The sequence below is a fragment of the Zootoca vivipara genome, chromosome 11 (assembly GCF_965207765.1).
Source record: "Zootoca vivipara chromosome 11, rZooViv2.hap1.1, whole genome shotgun sequence".
NCBI lineage: Eukaryota > Metazoa > Chordata > Lepidosauria > Squamata > Lacertidae > Zootoca > Zootoca vivipara.
In genome coordinates, this window is record NC_142594.1 from 9836688 (window position 1) to 9858108 (window position 21421).

Here is a 21421-nt window from a genome sequence, read left to right on the forward strand (position 1 = left end):
CCGCTTGTCGGTCTTCTTCTTCGCCTTCCCACCTTGATGTCCCTCTTCGGTGGCTGGGGCCACACTGGCGGGCTCAGGCCCCGAGCTGATGGCCTCTGGAGCCGAGCTCCAACCTGCAGCCGGCTGAAGCGGTCCAGGGCGCGTCTGCGCCTGCACCATCTGAGACCTGAGGTGATCTGAAACAGACTGAGCAGACAGGAGGGGGGACGGAGGGGCCCGACCCACGTCTTGAGAGGAGTCGCGTGGACCTTGGTGGGGGGTCTGGACACCTGCTTGCGCTGCCTGTGGCGTGTTGGTAACCTGCTGTGAGTTATGGATGAATGAAACCGATGTACCTTGCGAGACTCCGCTAGCCTGTTGAGAAGGCTGCGCTAAGACCTGGACCTGATGCGAGTTAGCCATGAAGGAGGCTCCAATAGCCTGTTGAGAAGGCTGCGCTGTAGCCTGGACCTGATGAGGGTTAGGCATGAAGGAGGCAGCTGTAGCCTGGACCTGATGAGGGTTAGGCAGGGAGGAGGCAGATGTGCCCCCTCGTGCCTCTGCGTCCTGCCGCTGACTAGGGAAAAAAGCGGCAGATGCGCCGAGAGCATCCCCACTACTGGCCTGAGAACTGAGAAGGGAGAAATTATTCGCGAAAGACATCGATGTGCCCGGGCGGGCACCATCATCCCGCTGCGTGCTGGTAAGCAAGGGGCCAGGGGCTCCCCCACTGCTAGTCTGCGAACTAAGAAGGGAGAAATTGGAGGAGCTAGATGCCTGACTATCTTCCGGAGGAGTCTCAGCGACACATGTCTGGGAGCTGGAAACACTGCTTTGCGACGCCCGGTTCGCCGAGGCGAGAGATACACACAATGGGGCCAATGTGCTGCACAGAGGACCAAGCTGATTACAAATATTTTGCAAATTAGAAGCCACCTGGGCGAGGGCCTCAGGGTTGAAGGCCGGAGCGGGGCCCACTGATGCGTTATTAATGGCGGCTGGAGGGGCTGCACCCTTAGCTCTGTTCCGCAGGCTGCGACCAGCCATGGCCCTGCAGGTTATCAAGGGATTCGAACTAAATCAAAAAAGGCAGCAACGGTATATAGTAACGCCGTGCCCAATAGCTAACTCGAGTGGAGAAGGGACGAATCGGAAATTCCTTCTATGAAGCCGGTCAGGCTAAACAAATCCTACGCCAATCAACAATATAATGCGGTGATGACTAAAATTAATTCGGATATTAAATTATTATGCAAATCAACTAGGATACTACCAGTAACGATGCTATGCTAACTAAATTCTCAAATGCAGGCAGGCAACCTTTACAATCAGATTCTAGAAGAGCCCCAATGAACTGCCATTCAACGATAGAAGGAAGCAAGGAGCAGTAATCAATTGTCGAGAGCAAGCAAACAAATGCAACGCCAATAAATCGACGGTAAATCAGGCACAAACGCAATTTCGGTCAACAAACAATTGACATATGAAAACCCCGCCCAAGCAGCACGCCAATTAAGGCCAGACTCAGAACAAGCACAAGAGGATGCAGCGGGGTGCACTGCTAAGCCTGCTACTAAAATGACCTTCCTAAAATGGCAGCCGCAGGCAGCACGCAAGGCCACTCTCAAAATGGCGGACGCTGGAAATGACCCTCTTAAAATGGATGCCACAGCTAGCACAGAAGGCCACTCTCAAAATGGCGGCCACTGGAATTGACCCTCTTAAAATGGATGCCACAGCTAGCCCAGAAGGCCACTCTCAAAATGGCGGCCGCTGGAAATGACCCTCTTAAAATGGTTGCCACAGCCAGCACAGGAGGCCACTCTCAAAATGGCGGCCGCTGGGAATGACCCACGCAAGATGGCTACCGCAGCCGTGACACGTGGCCAGTCTCAAAATGGCGCCCGGAGCTGCCTCACCCGGGTCACGTGAAGAGGGGGCACTTTGAATTATTTGCTTTATAGCTTTAAAGGGAGCGGGCTAAGCGCCAAGGGAGCAAAAAAACCCCGCTGGAAATGACCCTCCTAAAAATGAAGAGTACTCACTGCGACCTCAGATCAAGAGCGACCTCAAATCACCGGCGACCCGGAAGCGGCTGCGGAGATGAGAGCGCTACCAGCTGCGCGGAGGGAGGATCAGCTGGGGCACTCTCCTTTACCGCCTGGAGGTCACCGACGAGGAAGCGCTAGCGGCGCGCACCACGGCAAACGGAAGCTGACGGAGCCCCGGGCCCGCCAAAGGTGTCGGCGGCGGCTGCAGCAGCGGGTTAGGGAAGCCGGCGAAGGAGAGCTCGTCCGTGGCGTGCACTGCGGGAGCCTGCTGGCGATGGCGGGGGCGGCGGCTGCCGCTGCGGAAGAGACGCGCCCCGCACACAGGGAGAAGAAGGAGGCCCAGGCGCCGGTGCTAGTGGGCGTCCGGAGGTGTCTGCGGCGGCGGAGGTGGCTGCAGCGGCGGAGGTAGCCGCAGCGTCGGATCGAGCAATCCAGGAAGCCCGGCGGTCCAGGGGCTCGTGCCGGCGATCACGGCGCTGCAAATGATCCACAGAATAGCGCAACAGGTAGGTGGAAGAGGGAAATGGAGAGGGAGGAGTTTTCGATCCAACGACGAGATCCAACGACGAGGTCCGAAGGTTGAACTTCCAGCTCTGGGATCCGGGGCGAAAGAGGACGCGTTCCCGCCCCGCCCCGGTTTAAATGGACGGAAGCCCCGCCCCAGCTGACCCGATTGGCCAGCCCGTTTATGACGTGGCGGGGCTTCCCCCCTCGCGAGAGGGCTGAAACTCAGCCCCCATCGCGAGAGTTCTGTCGGGCCAAGCCCACAACCCCACCTCCGTGATAGCGGAAGTGGTTTTATAGCATTAATTATTTAAAGATACAGTGGTACCTCGCAAGACGAAAATAATTCGTTCCGCGGGTTGTGCCAGCTCACGAAAATTTCCGTCTTGCGGCAAAAAAAAAAACCCCGCAAAAAAAAATTTATCTTGCAAGACGCGGCCATAGAAAGCTTTGTCTTGCGAGGCAACAAAGAATCGCTAGACGCTTTCGTCTAGCGAGTTTTTCATTGCGCGAGGCATTCATCTTGTGAGGTACCACTGTATATAGAAGCCAGCATATTTTTTTCTTTCTCTTCTTTTTCTTGCCATTTATCATCCTAGTATACATTTTCTTAATTATTTACTTGGGCTTTTGTTAATAAAGGCTGAATTAGTACATCTGCATCCATTTGGTGCCAGTGAGTTTGTTCCCAGAAGAGGAACAGGATGCTGAAATATAGACTTAACATAACCATTTGCATTGGTTCCATTTCCCAGATCCAAATTCAAGATGTTGAGTTTCATCCATGAAATATTAGCCCTACATATATGGGACTGCTTGCACTCATGTGTCTGCCTTATAGTGTTTTCTAAGATTAATATAGGTGCACTCCTTTGTTATCAAACAGAACATTTTCATTAACTTCCTCTCACTTCCGCGGTTGGATTTTTATATTGATTAATATTTGGGCATGTAGGGACTTAACAGAACAGTTAGGGGACTTTTCTAGTAGACAGCTAAAATTTTGGATCCAAAACATGCTGATGATTTATTTTTTTAAAAAGAAGTTTGAGCACTTTAATGTTTCTCACCGGCAATACTATGCCTACTTTGTACTGCCAAACAGCAAATGAAACCACATCTGACAGGATTGCAGTGGAAAGGGACTTTGCCCATCAGAAACATAAACAATAACCAGTTATGGGCTAATTCTTATCCCTCTTATCCTTAACGCTCCCATAGAGTGGAGGGTTGCCACCATTCTAGAATGCTGCTTGGCTTGATTACTTGAGTTCTGCAAAACCCAGTCTTAGTCTCATCATCTTTTCTTTACAGATTTATTCTAGTCGTGAACTTGAAGAGACGCTAAATAAAATCAGAGAAATCTTGTCAGATGATAAACATGATTGGGATCAACGAGCCAGTGCGGTATATCTTTTTAATATTACATTGTACATATTTATTTGACTCAAGCAGTATCTTATTGTCAAATTTATCTATCTGGAATCAGAAATGATAATATACCAATTCTCCCCCCCCCCTTTAATCCCACTCTCCACCCCCAGCTCAAGAAGGTCCGGTCATTACTTGTTGCTGGAGCTGCTCAGTATGATGGATTTTTCCAGCATTTACGGCTGTTGGATGGAGCATTTAAATTATCAGCTAAAGATCTCAGATCACAAGTGGTTAGAGAAGCATGCATTACAGTAGCGTAAGTATCTCCTAAGGAAACTGATAATACAGAACTACAGTACTTGGCTGTGGTTTAGTCAGTTGAATAGTGAAGTCCTTATTGGAAATACAGTAGAAATGTTGCATTGCTTTGCTTATCTGCATAATTATGATAAGTAACATAACTTATATAAAACACAAATAAGAGTTTAGAACACAACTGCAGGACACATTACGCATCTGCATGCCCTTTGTTACTTTGGAAGTGTGGTAGTTCTCATATTAGTTTCCTGCTAGAGCAGATCTCGTATTAAAGGGATATAATGTTTAAGAATAGGCATAAACAATGCTGCAGAAAGGCATTCATTTTGCAGAATATTAATATGCATTAGATCATCCAAAGTAGAATTATTGTGGTATGCCCTGCAGTGATAATAACTGCAAACAAAGGTCACCCTGCTATTTCTAATCTTAAATGTTCAAAATCATGAGCTGATAATAAGACTTGATTTGCTTTCTATTTTAAAGCATTTGATACATTCACATCAATCACACTTTCAATTTTATGTTTGCAACTCTTGTGGCAAAAACATTGTGGAAAGCATTTTGTAAGAGAAGCTCATTATTTAAAGAGATTTCTTAAAGTAATACAAATGCCGTTGCTGTGACCCCACCCCTTAGCAAGACCCTCTGGGCTACATCTCATGTATCAGTTGCGCTTAGTGACTGCAAGCATGTGAGCATGCACATTATTATAAAGAAGCATGACAGTCATTATTTCTTGTAAACCAGTTAGAGGTTCTACTACTACAGTCAATCTCTCTCTCTCCCTACACACACACACACACACACACACGTGCATGTGTGTGTGGTGAGCACAGAAAGAAAAGTAGGCATGCACGGTGGTAGTGAGAAGGAGGAGGAGTTTTTATGGGTTTCTGTGGCCTCTTACACACTGTTTATGGTCAAGTACCTAAGTACAAATTGCATAATTTGTGGCTGCCGTGGCACCCCCCACTGTTACCTAAAATATTTAAAATTTAGTACCATCTAGATAAGATGTTTCCGTGCGCTGCTCTGGTTCACCAGAAGTGGCTTAGTTATGCTGGCCACATGACCTGGACAGTTGTCTGTGGACAAACGCCGACTCCCTCGGCCAATAAAGCAAGATGAGCTCCTCAACACCAGAGTCGTCCGCGACTGGACTTAATAGTCTGGGGTCCCTTTACCTTTTAGATAAGATGAACAGATTGCCAAAAAAGTTGCCTCTTTGTATGAACTGCACTCGTGCTTTGTTCTTAAAAGCACCTGAATGAATACATAAATCTGCATGAGGAATATTAACATGTTTGTAGGATTTGGTTCTTGGAGGGTGATGGATCCCCTAGAATTGTGGTTAAAGGAACTGGAGTAGACTTTAGAATTGCAAGCAATTCCCTGCCTTCATTTGGGAGAGGATATTGTGCAGGATCCTGCAGCCGGATGACCAAAGTATGGTTCTATAGTACATCCATATTAGTCCTAGGGGTTTTTAAACGGATAAAAAAGAGTGAGGAAAATTTCATACGACTAAATCGGGTGGGGAACTGCAGGACATTTTGATCGAGATGGGAGGAGGAACTGTCTGCTTGCCTATCGATTCCCTGGTGTTATATGTCAGATGGTTGAATCAGGGACACACTCTGCTCCCAGTTCTTCCTTTTGAGCCCAATTCGAATTCAAGCCCATTTCTTCCTTTGCAAAGGAAGAAGTCAGGAGCACCCTTGGAGTGTGCCCCCATTTCTTCCTTTTGAATTTTCTCACGTCACTGTTTTGGAAGGGGGCAGATACACTTGGGCAAGATTGGGAGTTACTGAGTGAATCCGGTGGCTGCTGAAAGCAGTGGAACAGGGTCAGGCACTGAATTCAGACAGCACTGAATCCCAAGTTGTGGCTGCAAAGGTAGGCGTGGTTTGGCTCAGCCATCCTCGCAGGCCAAATTTGGGGGTGGGGGGGCTGGTTGGCCTAACAGCCACAGGCCAGAGATTCCTCTCCACTGGGATAAATGCAGTGCTTTACATGGGGCTGGATTCCAGGAAAATGTGTGTGTTGTGGTGGGGAAATGATAGCTTCCTGTAATAGGCTATTATATTATAACTATTCTTCTGATTTTCATTGCATCTCTTAAATGAAATGAAAGGACAAGACACTTGTATAATTGCCATCTGCTGAAGATACTTCTACCCTTATGCATGATTAGCTGGGAGAAATGATAGTGACTGTGACAGTAGTTCCCATGTACATTTATTGGTCTGCCATGGTGAGGTGCATAATGAACTATCCAATTAGTCAGCTGGTTCAAATGAATCACAAGACGAATGGCTTTCCTGTCTAGGAGTGTGGTTCAGGGGGGCTAGCATGGGGTTTGTGTTTTCAGATTTGCCATAGGGACCTGGGTGGTTCATCTTTAAAAACATTTGTGGGAGACAAATGGGAGGACATGTCAGTCTTAAGACTGGCTTCTATCTGGCTGATTGAAATTAAACATTGAAAGCTGGATTAAACTGAAGTTCTGGTCCAGCCAGGCATGTTTATGGTCTATGTTAAATGTAACATGCAAAGTTGGGAACATGTTGGGAAAAGGTTTTTGTTTTTTTGTTTTTTTTACAAAGAGTAATTACAGTTCATGTCATCGGTGCTGAATTAGTTTTGATAACTAATCTTACTCAATTCCTTCCAGCCATCTTTCAACAGTTCTGGGAAACAAGTTTGATCATGGCGCAGAATCCATTGTGCCTACTCTGTTTAATCTGGTTCCTAATAGCGCCAAAGTTATGGCTACTTCTGGGTGTGCAGCCATTAGATTTATCATTCGTGTAAGTATGCGCCAATGTTATTTTTAAAGTCCACTTCTGTATTGGGCATTTTAACATATATTAACTATGGGCGAGTAAGGCTATAAGTACGTACCATATTTTTCCGTGTATAAATCAAGCTTTTTTTGACCCAAAAATGAGGTTCACATTTTAGGCTCGTCTTATACACGGGTAGTACTGAGGGGGGCATCTCCCGCCCACCCACCCCCCAAACAATCAAGTGGCCATTCACAGTGGCTGGTTGTTTTGCACTCTCTCTCCAGGCCTGATCAGCCGCCTCCCTTTGCCGGGATGCGTCGGCCGGTTGGGCTGCCAGGTGTGGGAAGCTGGCGCAGCCCTTCCATGGCCATGCTCCGGCTAGAGTGGCCACGCGCTCTGCCCTGGCAGGCTGCTGCAGGTAGCCGCTTCCCTGTAGGTAATGCTCCTGCTGGAAACCTGCAGCAGCCCGCTGGGGCAGAGCATGTGCCCGCTCTAGCCAGAGCATGGCTGCAGAGGGGCTGCACCGGCTTCCCATGATGGCTGGCAGCCCAACTGGCAGATGGATCCCGGCGAAGGGAGGCAGCTGATGAGGCCCGGAGAGAGAGCGCAAAACAGCCAGCCATCGCTTTGCCAGGCACCCTCCTCCTTAAAGGGACAGCGCCCCACCTGTCCTGGGCAGGGCAAAGGAGCCTGCTTACAGCCGTTGTACCATTCAGGCTTGTGCCTTCCTCCCAAACTTTCGCCTCTCTGCAGGGAGCTTATGAAAATCACCAGGGGTCTCTGTCAGGGGACATGGGGAACCAGTCAATCAATCTCTCCCCACCACAACCTTTTGGTTCTGCTTGCGCCGCAGAAACCACCTATCAGCTCCCTGATCTCCACCAGCGTGATTAATGGCAGCGATCAGTCAGCTGCAGTTTGAGCGGCTGTGTGCTACGTTCTGGCGGGTGAGTGATTTTCAGCACCCCCCCCCAAAAAAAATCAAACAGCCAATGCTGAAAATCGCTCACCCGCCAGAACAAAGTGCGAGTCTGAGTTTTTAAGCGGCGAATGGCAGCTTGATTGTTGGGGGGGGGGGAGATGCTGAAAATCGCTCACCTGAGCCCAAGATTGTAAGTGGGGTGAGCGGTTGTGTGCTGCGTTCTGGCGGGTGAGCGATTTTTGGCATTCCCCCCAAATAATCCTCCCCAAAAGCTCAATCCCCCTATTTTCTAAATTTTGAGCACCCCGTCTTATAGACGGAAAAATACGGTACTTTTTCCTATGTGAACTAATAAGCTACTTTGTGTGAAGTATTTGTGGCAGCCAGAGGCCTCTTTATATCATATCATCATACAGTACTGTATATTTTCCAGAAATTGTAGTTCCTTGTTTGATATTTGATGAGATAGAAAAGATGAAGCTATTATGTAGCCTCAAACTTTTTTCAGCATTCCACCATCTGGGTTTCTATCTTAATTTTTGTGCTCAATTTATTTTGAGTTACATAAAATTGTGAGCCCTATTCTTAAAGCCACCTTTGGGTCAAAAATGATAAATGCTATAGAACTGCAACCTTATGAATCTAATGCTACATAAAATTTATTATGAGTATTGAATGCCTTGTGATAGCTTTTTTCCACTCTCTTTTCAGCATACCCATGTGCCCAGACTCATACCTTTAATAACCAGCAACTGTACCTCAAAATCCGTTGCAGTCAGGAGGTGAGCATTTATGAATAGCAAGCTTTATGAGTATAATGTTCCTTGATTTCAAGAAAGGGTTTTAGGAAATGAATGGAATTCATCTTCAGAAGTTAAGCTCTGCTTTAACTCTGATATGTAGTGTAAACCTTATTGTGCGGTACCGCAATCCCACAATAAAGACGGAAGTTCTCTACACACTTACATGGTTGTACGTTCCATTAGTCTCAGTGGGACTTCAACATGTATAGGATTCATTGTTAAATATGAACCTACTTGGACTCTGAGATCATCTTCTGAGACCCTTCTTCGTGTGCCTCCTCCTTGAGAGGTCCAGAGGGTGGAAACATGCGAACAGGCCTTCTCTGCAGTGGCTCCTCGTTGGTGGAATGCTCTCCGCAGGGAAGTTTGCCTGGCACCTTCATTATACACCTTTAGGTGCCAGGCAAAAACGTTCCTTTTCAACCAGGCCGTTTGTTAATTTGGTTGACATCCTATGCCCTTTTAAAATGTGGGGTTTTGCGGGGGGCGGCAGCTATTGGGTTGTTGTTTTCATTTTGATTATATTTTGTGGTTTTATATTTTGTTTTTGTTTTGTGAACCACCCTGAGACCTCTAGGTATAGGGCAGTATATTTTGTTGTTGTTGTTGTTTAGTCGTTTAGTCGTGTCCGACTCTTCGTGACCCCATGGACCATAGCACGCCAGGCACTCCTGTCTTGCACTGCCTCCCGCAGTTTGGTCAAACTCATGTTCGTAGCCTCGAGAACACTGTCCAACCATCTTGTCCTCTGACGTCCCCTTCTCCTAGTGCCCTCAATCTTTCCCAACATCAGGGTCTTTTCCAAGGATTCTTCTCTTCTCATGAGGTGGCCAAAGTATTGGAGCCTCAGCTTCACGATCTGTCCTTCCAGGGAGCACTCAGGGCTGATTTCCTTAAGAATGGATAGGTTTGATCTTCTTGCAGTCCATGGGACTCTCAAGAGTCTCCTCCAGCACCACAATTCAAAAGCATCAATTCTTCGGCGATCAGCCTTCTTTATGGTCCAGCTCTCACTTCCATACATCACTACTGGGAAAACCATAGCTTTAACTATACGGACCTTTGTCGGCAAGGTGATGTCTCTGCTTTTTAAGATGCTGTCTAGGTTTGTCATTGCTGTTCTCCCAAGAAGCAGGTGTCTTTTAATTTCGTGACTGCTGTCACCATCTGCAGTGATCAAGGAGCCCAAGAAGGTGAAATCTCTCACTGCCTCCATTTCTTCCCCTTCTATTTGCCAGGAGGTGATGGGACCAGTGGCCATGATCTTGGTTTTTTTGATGTTGAGCTTCAGGCCATATTTTGCACTCTCCTCTTTCACCCTCATTAAAAGATTCTTTAATTCCTCCTCACTTTCTGCCATCAAGGTTGTGTCATCTGCATATCTGAGGTTGTTGATATTTCTTCCGGCAATCTTAATTCCGGCTTGGGATTCATCTAGTCCAGCCTTTAGCATGATGAATTCTGCATATAAGTTAAATAAGTTGAATCCTGTATAAACACAAGCCAGTTGCAACAGTAGTAGTAAAATTAGACTGAATGTGCACAGTGTAGTGTAGAATTCTTCCTAATGATGGTAAATGTAATGGAATAGCCAGCCTATTGGGACAGGCAATAGAGCTACATCACAGGACAAAAGAGTAATACAGACTTCCCCTTTGATACACAACAGGATTCAGCGGGATGAGTCTCTTTTCGGTACTCATAAATAAAAACATTGCACTTTGTGATACGTATTAAATATATGTGGACTTGGGATTAATACTCTGGCTTTAGTGCTGCTTAAGGCAGTGGTTCCCAATTAGCTAAGTACTGTGGACAGCTTTTCAAAAGCCAAGTCATGGACCCCCGCTCCTCTTGAAAATCTTGATATCTCTATGACAGTTTTTGTTATGTGAATGCGTGGGTGCTGTTCAATACAGTTTTATTCAGAGTTGACCCACTGAAATCAGTAGACATGACTTAAGTTAGGTCCATTTATTTCAGCGCATATGCTCTGAATCCCCCCCTGTGCCCATCTTGATAGGAGCTTCAGATTCCTGGACTCAGCAATAATCAAACCCTGACTTTAGTCCTTGTCTTTTTCAGGCGCTCTTTTGAATTTCTAGACCTGTTGTTACAAGAGTGGCAAACACATTCCTTGGAAAGGTATGATTTATAGCTGACATGAACCTCCGCTTTAATATTACAAGTATAAATGTAGTTAAGTTCTCCTAACAATTGGATCTACCTGCTGTTTCAGACCCTTTAAAAAACACAACAGAAGATAAGATAATGTTGACTTATTTAGAGAGGCAATTTTGTTTTGTTGTTGTTGTTGTTAGTGAGGCTAGCATTCGAAGTTTAGACTAAGTAGTTTTAGATCAAACAGTGTTTTGAACAGCAAACAGCTAGACATCCCATAGATGTGCAAGCAAGCCTTAGCTTGATTCTCCAAAACTAAGTTTGTTTTCCAGCTACTCTTACCTTGTTCCTATATAGCCTGGAGATCATCTTGGTTGGGGCATTCAGACAAGCACACTTTAGTTTTAAAGCCACAGTTTGTAAGTCAGCAACAAATCATGGTGTGTTGCCAGAAAACATTCCACGGTTAGTCTGCTGGTCAGAGTTCAGACTTTCAAACCAGCCTCTTTTTGACTAAACGTATTGTGGCTTAGTGTTACGTGCAAATTGGGCCCGTTGTTTGTACAAATGGACTCTTAAGTGAAGTATTTCAAAAGCAATTTTTCAGTCTTAGTAGATAGCACAGAGATAGATAATTTGGTGTAGATTTCCTCAAAAGCAGGCATGGGGAGGAATGTGACACATTCTAATCAATATTTCTAGTTCCAGTTACAATGTTATGTGCTGTTCTCTGCAAAGAAGCACAAATTTTATTTCTGTTATGTATGAAAGTTGCTAATCCTAGCATTTTTATTATTGTAACAAAGTTACCATATTCAGTGATTTTTGTTGCAGCAGCAACTAGTGTCACTGTACTTAAGAGTAGCTCCTCTGTACATCATGCTAAAGGATTTGTTGTATCTTCCTTAACCATATAAGCAGATTCTAATCCATTTATTTGGCCACTTTAAAATCTTGGTGCGGTGCTTTGTTTTTTTTTGTTTTTTGAAAGGTGGTTCATGGGTGCTATGGAAATTCCCCTCACATAAGAACTAACATAGAATTTGGGCGGGGGGAAGCATTTAGTTAAACTTATTCACAAAACAATATGCATATTTTATATATAATGCTGGACTTGGATTTTCTCTTTTAGGCATGCTGCAGTCTTGGTTGAAACTATCAAAAAGGGTATTCATGATGCTGATGCTGAAGCAAGAGTAGAAGCAAGAAAGTAAGAATCAGGGATCATTTAAATATTTTACTCTAGAAAGTATTGATGCCTTTCTCAGAGGAAGAATTTCCTTTATATCTAAAGGAGCAACAGTATTTCTCTACTCTATATGTGCTTGGCCAACATAGGTTTGGGATGAAGGGTGAAACTTTACTCAACTAAATTTTAATATCAGAAATTTCCTAGTTTATTCTTCATTGGTGTTGATGGATCATTGCTTGTATTTTTCTTTTTTTAAATACTTGGATATCCAATGCCCCTGTAATAAATATTATGTAATTTGTTTGCAGGACTTACCTAGGTCTAAGAAATCATTTTCCAGGTGAAGCAGAGGTGTTGTATAATAACCTTGAGCCATCCTATCAAAGAAGCCTGCATACATACTTAAAGAATTCGGGTAGTATTGCATCACTTCCACAGTCTGACAGGTCATCCTCCAGTTCACAGGAAAGCCTCAAGTAAGGGTCATTTTAGAATAAAATAACTTCACAATAATCCAGATAAGATATGTGTGCAAAAGCATACCCCATACATGTACCCCATTTGCTGAGTCAGGATCCACATAAATAATATGCACACTTGAATGCATATGGACCCACCTTGATTATTTTCAATGGGATGCCCCTTTCAGTGCAAATCTACATTCTGTGCAGGTAAGACTACATCAGGTAGGACTTGAACACGTCTAAATTGCCGTTTTCAAATTTTGAACATTATAAAGCTCTAGTTGAGTCACAGAGCCTTTCTAGTATTCCGCCTGCTTCAACAGTCCTAATTTGGCAGGAGATGGATCCTGCTTCTTGTGTCTTGACAAAAACACAGTGCTTGTCCACGGGAATTTGAGAATTAGTAGAAAATCCAACTGTTGCAAGGCAGAAATCTCAGGCTTAGTTGCAGAGGACTCAAAAGGTGTGCTAAAGGAAGATAAGGAGATGGAGAAGCTGAATGAATTACTTCCATCTTCATAGTCTTCATAGTGAAAGATAAAGGGCAGTTCCCGGTGCCTGAGCTAACTTTAGGGAGGGAATCTGAGGAACTTTAGGAAGGGAATCTGAGGAACTTAGGCCAAAGAGTGGTGATGTGAGATGAAGTTCTGGGCCTAATAGATAAAAACTGATAAACCGTTGGAGTCGGATGGCAATCACCTGAGAGTATTCCAAATACGGTAATTCAGATGTGAAATTGCTGATCTTCTGACAAAAATATTTATCTTGTCCCTCAAATCAGCCTCCATATCTGAGAACTGGATAATATCCAGTACAATACCCAATTTTTAAAAAGGGATCCAGGGCACCTTCTAATTATAAGTCAGTCAGTTTAACATCTGTCCCAGGAAAACTGGTGGAAAGTATTGTTAAAGAGAAAAATAACCAAGCTTGTAGAAGAGCAAATCAAGCTTGTCATCAGTAAATCTGGTGGAGGACTACCTCCACATTCCCATTTAACACTGATGATGCCCACCCATAGGAGACAAGGCCATGTTTCCTGCAACAGAGTCTACCAGGGCTTCCAGGTGAAGGAGGCACTGCAAATGAAGCAGGTAACTTGTTGGTATTGATCAAGAACCACAGATCTTTCAGGGAGGCTGGCGTGATTTGGAGGTCTTCTTGTGCCAGGAATCTGAGCAGAAGATCATCTGGATAAGTGTAGATACAGTATCTGTTGTAGATGAAGGTGAACACATTATTGGGGGTAACGCCAGTCTGAAGGGCACAGTCTTGTATTGCAGGTGCAAGCCATCACAGCAAAATCTGCCTGTTACCACTTAGTGGAGCTCAAGCCCCACCTGATGTAGTCTTTACATGCACCCAAAGGAACTCTTCATAAGTATTCAAAGTACCCAATTGCACCTTTTATATGCAACTTCACAGCTTTGTATAAAAAGATAGTAGTGTTTTTTTAAAGTTCTCAATAAAATGTATGGGCTTTTTAAAGACCTTTAAAAAGGCCTTATCTGCTCCATAGCAGGATGATGTTAGCAGCAAGTAAAATGGATTTGCATATTCACTAGACATATTCATTCATACAGAATGAAGAAGGGGAAAGAATACTTCAGTGTGTTGTAAAATGTTTAATAACATGCCTTACTAAAACGGTTGCCTTTGTTTCAGTCGTCCCTTTGCATCAAAATGGTCCACATCCGGTTCAACTATGGCTAGCAGAGGTAATTCTTTGTGTACTAAATGTACTAGACCAGGGACGTCCAACTCCCAATAGACTGCGATCTACTCACAATATAAAAAAACTGGCAGTGATCTACTCATTGTCGTAAAAAGACTGGCAGTGATCTTTCCAAAGTTGTGGAGCTTGAGCTTTTTTTAGGAAGCGAAAGTTGGGTTTTTGCTTTTTTGTAAGGAGATTGCTGAGGGGCCAGAGATCAGCCAGGATCTACCAGGAGCACCCTGTGATCTACCAATAGATCACGATCTACCTGTTGGGCATGCCTGTACTAGACTAAAACTCTTTGGAAGTTCTAGAAGTAACATCTTTTTAAAAGACAGTGCAAGATTAATTTATTGAGCAAGAACAACTGTACGCTTAATAAGAAGGGATGCATGATATATGCAATTTTATTACCTTTAATCTCAGTTGCAGGAACTACCAAGTCTGTCCCAAGCCCAGGAATGCTACAGAGATCTCGCAGCGACATAGATGTCAATGCTGCCGCCGGAGCAAAGGCACGCCATGCTGCTGGTCAGCCAACGGGAACTGGCCGTTTAGCTGCCGCTGGTCTACCTCCAGGTTCATATGCTTCACTAGGTGAGGGAATCTGTTTAATGATATAATAAGATACTTATTGGATTTCTCTGTGAATTTAAATATGTTTTTTATGTGTGTACTTGCAGTGATGTTTCTGAGACACCCAGCTTTGTAAACTAGAAGGCTGTTGTTGCCTAGTTGGTTATTACTGGTTCAATTAAATCGTCTTTTTGTTCACTTCTCTGTGGTTTGCTTTTGGGGTTGGGGCTGGTGAAAAGGTCATTCTAGCATTGAGAGTACTTAAACTTCAATCCTAAGATTATTTACTGAGGAGCAATTGTGAATGGACTTGGTTAGGACTTACTGAGAGTAAACATGCTTAGGATCAGTGTTCGAAACTCCCATTGTTCTAGTTGCGTTTTGCGACAGAGAATTTCATTGGTGTGAGCTGTTTCTGAGCTCTGGGCGCAGTACTGCACCTAAGATTTCAGAGGAGTAAAACTGCAGAGTGGAAGGAAAGGAAGACCTTTTCTGCCTCCCCACTTCCAGCCATTCTCTGAAGACTGGAGAAGAGACCCTCTTAAGAATATTAGGGGGCTAGGCAGGGGAAGGACTAGACCATGTGAAAAATGAACCTAATATTTTAGCTGCAGTTCATTCATTTTCAGCTTAGTGTTCTTATTATAAAAAAGTGTGCCTAGACATTCCGTTGTTGCGCCCATAACTCAGGTTTAAGGTGCCATTTAGCTCCTAGCTTTCGTATCTCAGTTTCTAACACTGCTTAGGATCAGTATCAGCTTTGGCTTCCTGCAACAGAGAGATGGACTGTTGAGGTCTTGGTTGTAGTTAGTTACTGTTTTCTCAGCTTTTGAAGAAAAATGTTTCTTCATTGTGTTACTAACACCATCCTTTTGCAAGGATGCTGTTGTACCTAATGTGTGCTGAGAGCTTTTGTATGGCTATCTAATGTGTATTCTATGGAGCTATTTTAAGAAAGAGCTAATGGGATTTTGAATGTTCCGCTGGCATTGGTCCCATCAGCCATTTTCAGTGTTGTTTCCTAGAATCATGACTCCCTCTAGTTCGGGTGATGCCTAATGATTAGGGACACTTTGGGTGTTAAGCAAGGGTAGGCTAACATGCATGGTGGTGGTGCTTCAGGCTTCAGCAGGAATAAAAGAGCTCTCCCCTGGTCTTCCTTATCCTTTGCTATGATACAGGAAGTTGGTGTTAAATCTTTTGCATAAGAACATATTTCAAATTCTCAACAATTCTGATTGTACGAATGATGGTCGACATAAGTAAAGAGGCATGGTAGATGAGATATTAATGTGTGAAAAACTGTTAAAATTCAGAATAATTTTGTGTTGTTTAACAAGGAAGGTCCTCTTGCTTTACCAAGTAGAGGAAGTGCACTCCAGTAGCAGCTTTGTGTTGAAAATATTTAGTTGGAGGACTATACATTTTTTTGTATTGCATTGGCAAAGCTGTGGCATCGTGTACACTTAAGTTTAAATATTCCCAATTTTATGCAAGTGAAAGGGGAAAGTCAGTATCGATGATGCAGTCTGCTGCAAAAACATAACATCTTACCTAGTCCTTGTTGGAGGAAAGGGACCAAATGGAACATTGAATAACTGATTTATTTGAGAGGACTGAGGCCAATGAGAAGCTGGGTTAACTGACCTGATGGTTCAGTCCGTCAACCATGCTTTGTTGAAGCACAAATAGGCAACCTGCTTTGTGCATTATAGTTCAAACAATTCACTCCCATGTTTGTGAAAACGCTAATAGAATCATAGAATTGTAGAGTTGGAAGGGACTCCAAGGTTCATCTAAACCCAGTCGCCTGCAATGCAGAAATCCCAACTACCGGTAGATCATACATGACAGATGGCTATCCAGGGAGTCACTACCATGTATCTCTTTTTCCTCTGTGGAGTGGCAGGAATCATTCTATACACTGCGCTTTTCAAAGCAACCTCAGAATGTTCTACGGTCTACAACTGCTGTTTTTGAGTCTTCCCTTCTCGTTTATCAGAGCTTATCTTATTATTTATTTTTATTTATTATTTATTGAATTTATATACCGCCCTGTACCAGGAGGTCTCAGGGCAGTTCACAGAACAAAATCAATTTATAAAACAATAATATATATAATCAAAATAAAAGCAACAACCCAATAACACACACACCCCCAAAAAGAACCACATTTTAAAAGGGCATAAGATGTCGATCGATTCAACCAGATCTTGATATTATTGTGATAGGTTACAAAGGCGAGAATCGTGTGGCTCAAGTACTTCCTACTCCTTCCTCTCAAACTTGCCTTCTCCAGACTGCAATTTCCTTTCTCTGAGATCGTTTCATTGGAAGGTAGCAAGTGGGTTATCAGCATACTAATCCATGATTAGTAATCCTGGGATATGAAGAGGTTAGGCCAAGAATGGAAAACGACACCTCCAAGTTCATCTGCTCCTGTCTCTTCCTCCTCTGGGGGGTGAGGGTGTCAGGAATCATTCTGGGCACTGTACTTTTCACAGCCACCTTGGTATATTCTGAGGTTGGCAACTGCTGTCCTAGCTCCTCTGGTCCAGAATCTGGGTCCGAGGTGATAGCATGGAATGGATTTTGCATCTTGAATGACACAGCATGGATCCCGGCAGTCCTACTTCTGTGTGTCACGTTCCTCCAGGGGTTTGTCACCTGCAAGGACTTTTCTTCCCAGGGCACCCCTCCTGTGTTGCTGTTCTAGCAAAGCCCACTCAGCTCTATCAAGAAACTCTGTATCTCACCCTGTAACTCAAAGTATGGCTCGACGGGCCTTGAGTTGCTGTACCTTCTCTTCCAGAAAGGCAACCAATTAGCACTTGCTACAAGTGTACTTTTGCATGGTACAGGTGTTGCATGTCACTGCAGCAGCTCCCTCACCCGCCATGTCTCTTGAGACAGTACTCTGGGCTTCCCCCTCAAATTCCCCCACTAAATGCCCTCGCAGACGCCCCTGTTTAAGAGCACTCAGCCACATCCTCAAGCCCTCAATAATAGCTCTCAGGTTTAACAAAGATGCAAGTGTCTGTAAACTTTCTAGTTTCCTTACTGAATGTTCTTTGGCTCTCTTGTCAACACGGTTTATCTAACACACTAAGTTTTCCCTGTTTCTTTGCCTGCTCTTCCAACAAAGAGGATACTTCTGACAAGATGGATGGTAAGACCCTGTTTTGTCTGATTTCTAAACTATTAATCTTGTGAAATCTGTTCATAAAATAGATGTTTGTACACTAATTTCATTGGTGACTAATTTGTTCACTAACGTATTGCACATTAATCTCAAGGTCTGAATTATGCCTGTCAGCTTCTAATGCAACATTGCTTTTATATGTATCTATATGCCTGATCAGTTTTTGAACTACCTTCTCTGAATACTTTAGCTACTGACATTCAAATTAACAATGAATCTTCATTTTCTAGAAACTCATCAGTGGGAGCAGTACAGTTAAATTTTTGTCGTGTTAATTTTTTGCTTCCTGTAACAGACAGTCTTGATTATTTTGCATTTCTGGGTTGCAAATTTGGGAGCGCAGTAGTTTGATTAGGCTCACTAGAATTGTGTGTTCCATTTCAGTAGCTTGTTGGGCTGCATTAGAAACCACTTCTGAAGCTTTCATATGTTCTGGAAATGGCCTTAGAGTAGCAGTAATGTAACTGGAGCCAAGCCAGTAGTATCTCAGTCTCAGTGGCACACACAGCGCTGGCACATACTTTCTTCCCCCTCTTTCTGCGGTTCCTTAATTTTTTTTTTATATTTCCTGCATATTCCATATTAACATATTCATTTATTCATCTATTTTAAATATATACTCTTATAAAACTGCAGGTTATTGCAATAATCCTGCCAGTGTTCTTATCCGTTTACAGTTTGTTTGTAAATATTCAATAAACCATTTCCATTCTTTTATAAAGAGTTTGTTATCTTGATTTCTTGTTTTTCTGGTAAGTTTCGCCATTTCTGCATATTCCATAAGTTTTTGTATCCATTCTTGTTTCATCAGGACTTTTTCTTCTTTCCATTTTTGGGCAAATAACATTCTTGCCACTGTAGACTCACATGAAAAAAAATTCTACACAGTTTACGTAGTTCTCTCCCTATAATTCCCAAAAGGAAAACTTCTGGGTGTTTTTTTTACAAGTATTATCTTGAACATCTTTTTCAATTCATTATACAGTTGTACCTTGGAAGTAAAACGGAATTTGTTCCGGAAGTCCGTTCGACTTCCAAAACGTTCGAAAACCAAAGTGCGGCTTCCAGTTGGCTGCAGGAAGTTCCTGCAACCAATTGGAAGCCCCGTCGGACATTCAGCTTCCAAAAATAGTTTGCAAACTGGAGCGGTCACTTCCGGGTTTGCGACGTTCAGGATCCAAAATGTTCGGGAACTAAGCTGTTCGACTTCCAAGGTAGGACTGTATAACGTTTCCCACATTTGTCATTCTTAATGCCTCTGTATCCTCTTGTTGAACAGTGGTTCTAGAAAGAGAGTACTTTGCAGCTTAATTCAATTATGTTTGCATCATACCCCTTTGCAACTACCCCTTTCTGACTCAGCCACAATTGATTTATTTGGGTGTGATTCAGCCAAATCATGGAAAAGAATCACTGAAATCAATGGACTTAAGTACTGTTCTAAGCATGACTTAAGTTGGCTATCACTCCCTATGCTGGATTTCATAAGATTAGTCTGTTCAGAATGCACTTAGTTTGAAAATATTGCTCTGATTTGATGTTCATGGCTTTCAAGGCTGTCTACTAAAGGAAAGTTAGTTTTGAATCTTGTTTTGGATTTAGTTGTGTGAATGTTTCTGAAAGTTTACCTGTTTCTGCACATTGTGCCAGAGCTGTTGTACAGCTATGTCAAAAACTAATTTTAGCAGTTATTACTGGTGGTGGATAGGTGCAATACAGAACTTTTCATCAGACAAAGAATGTAGCTTCTAATGCAGGGTAACTGCATCAAAAATATTTAATGGACTAGAATTTAATCTCACATAATACGCTTTTAAATATATACACATTTAGGAAGCCAAAGAGTGATTGCTTACCAAATACAAAAATCTACTTGGAATATCATTGTTTAATATTTTTCCCATTTAGGAACAGCTTCTGAGGATGGTAAGATAATGAAGCTTCTGCTAAAAAATCAAATGCTTTCATCTTATATTTTCATTATCACAAGCAACAGCATTGTACAAAGTATATAGTCCCTCATATGGGTTAATTCAGGGTTAATTCATTAGTTTGCTTGCCTAATAATGTTTTGTTGCTGCAATATTTATTTGCAAAATATTGTGTTTATATTTTTTCCAAGTAACCATTCACAATAAAAATGTATTGATACCTGTTTTATTTTAGATGTGCAAAGTTTTTTGGTGGATATTTCAACATGCTAGACAGAAATTCTCATGCTTTGGGGAAGCAGGTGCTACCATTTATTTGGACTTGAAATATCTCTTGGAAATCAAGTAGATACATAGCTCAGGTTGGTCCTTCAAGCTGTGGTCAAGTATTGTCAAATGGTCTTTAAAACATCAATTTTACGAGAATGCAAAAATGATGTTCATCAAAAAGTTTAATACTGTGCTTACCTTTGTTTTGTAATTGCAGTATGTCCCAACACTAAGCAATGACACTGACTTTTTAAAGATGGGAAATTATTAATTTTGCTACATTTTACTCTGTCCTTTCCTGCAAGGAGCTCAAGACTGTATATTAACTGTATCCACACAATACCCCGTTAGGTAGTTTAGACGGAGTTGTGCAACTGACCTAACATCACCTAATGAGCTTCATGACTGAGGGAATCTGGGTCTCCTTGATCCTAGCTGAACAGTATATCCATTAAGCAATGGCCTTTGCCACTGATAACTGCTTGTGCTCCTGCTTGAAGATACCTGCAGTTACAGTATGTAATCAGTGGGAAAGTTTTTTGTTGTTTGCCTCTTAACTGGAGCAAGGCTAGGGGTCAAGATGCCCTCACTCTTGCCCTTGCTAATGAATCACACCCTCATGAAATAATAATATTAATCTACAATGACATTCTTGAAATATTTGACAATATTTGACCAATGTTCAAATACCGGTAGGTGAACATAACTGTTCAGTTGACCAGTATTCCAACCCTAAGTTTAGCACCAATAAGCAAATATATAGATTCAGATAAAAATGAGGGTGATTGCCATGTGGATTTTTGAGTTTTCATCATTATTATTGCAGTGGAAGCTGGATCATGTCTTTCCGGTCCTTTTGCATCATACCAAAATGGTGGCACTCTGTATTCCTGCCTTGTGCAGGTCAAAGTCTTTGTGCATTTAAGCACCATCTAACCATTACAGTGGATGGCAGATACTGTCACTGCATGGGTGTTATTGTGTTGAATTTAGCCAAACCTGTTTGCGCATTATAAACTAACATGGATAACATTGTTTTCTGGTAGCTGAGGAAATAACACTTCTAGACTTTCTGTGAGCTTATTTCTCTACTTGATGAATAAATCTTTAGGGAGCCAAAACAGTACGAGAAATATATTGAATGAGATCATACACTGAACTGTACTGAACTTTCTACTTTTCTTCTGGGTTCTATTTTAATATTC

General features: G+C 43.0%; 1 protein-coding gene across 44 annotated transcripts in view; it reads left to right on the forward strand.

The window, feature by feature from the left end:
• The window catches only part of CLASP2 (cytoplasmic linker associated protein 2), a 130446-nt gene that overhangs the window by 64439 nt on the left and 44586 nt on the right, over positions 1–21421 (forward strand). For 28 of the 44 annotated variants that reach the window (XM_088653614.1, XM_088653621.1, XM_088653620.1 and 25 more), the window contains 10 exons: positions 3849–3941; positions 4079–4224; positions 6904–7039; positions 8652–8722; positions 10829–10888; positions 11997–12074; positions 12365–12532; positions 14186–14238; positions 14664–14834; positions 17959–17982. In XM_088653614.1, the coding sequence (XP_088509740.1) occupies positions 3849–3941; positions 4079–4224; positions 6904–7039; positions 8652–8722; positions 10829–10888; positions 11997–12074; positions 12365–12532; positions 14186–14238; positions 14664–14834; positions 17959–17982 (1000 nt within the window). The remainder of the gene's footprint in view (positions 1–3848; positions 3942–4078; positions 4225–6903; positions 7040–8651; positions 8723–10828; positions 10889–11996; positions 12075–12364; positions 12533–14185; positions 14239–14663; positions 14835–17958; positions 17983–21421) is intronic. The other 16 variants (XM_088653615.1, XM_060280610.2, XM_088653626.1 and 13 more) reach the window with 1 other exon arrangement.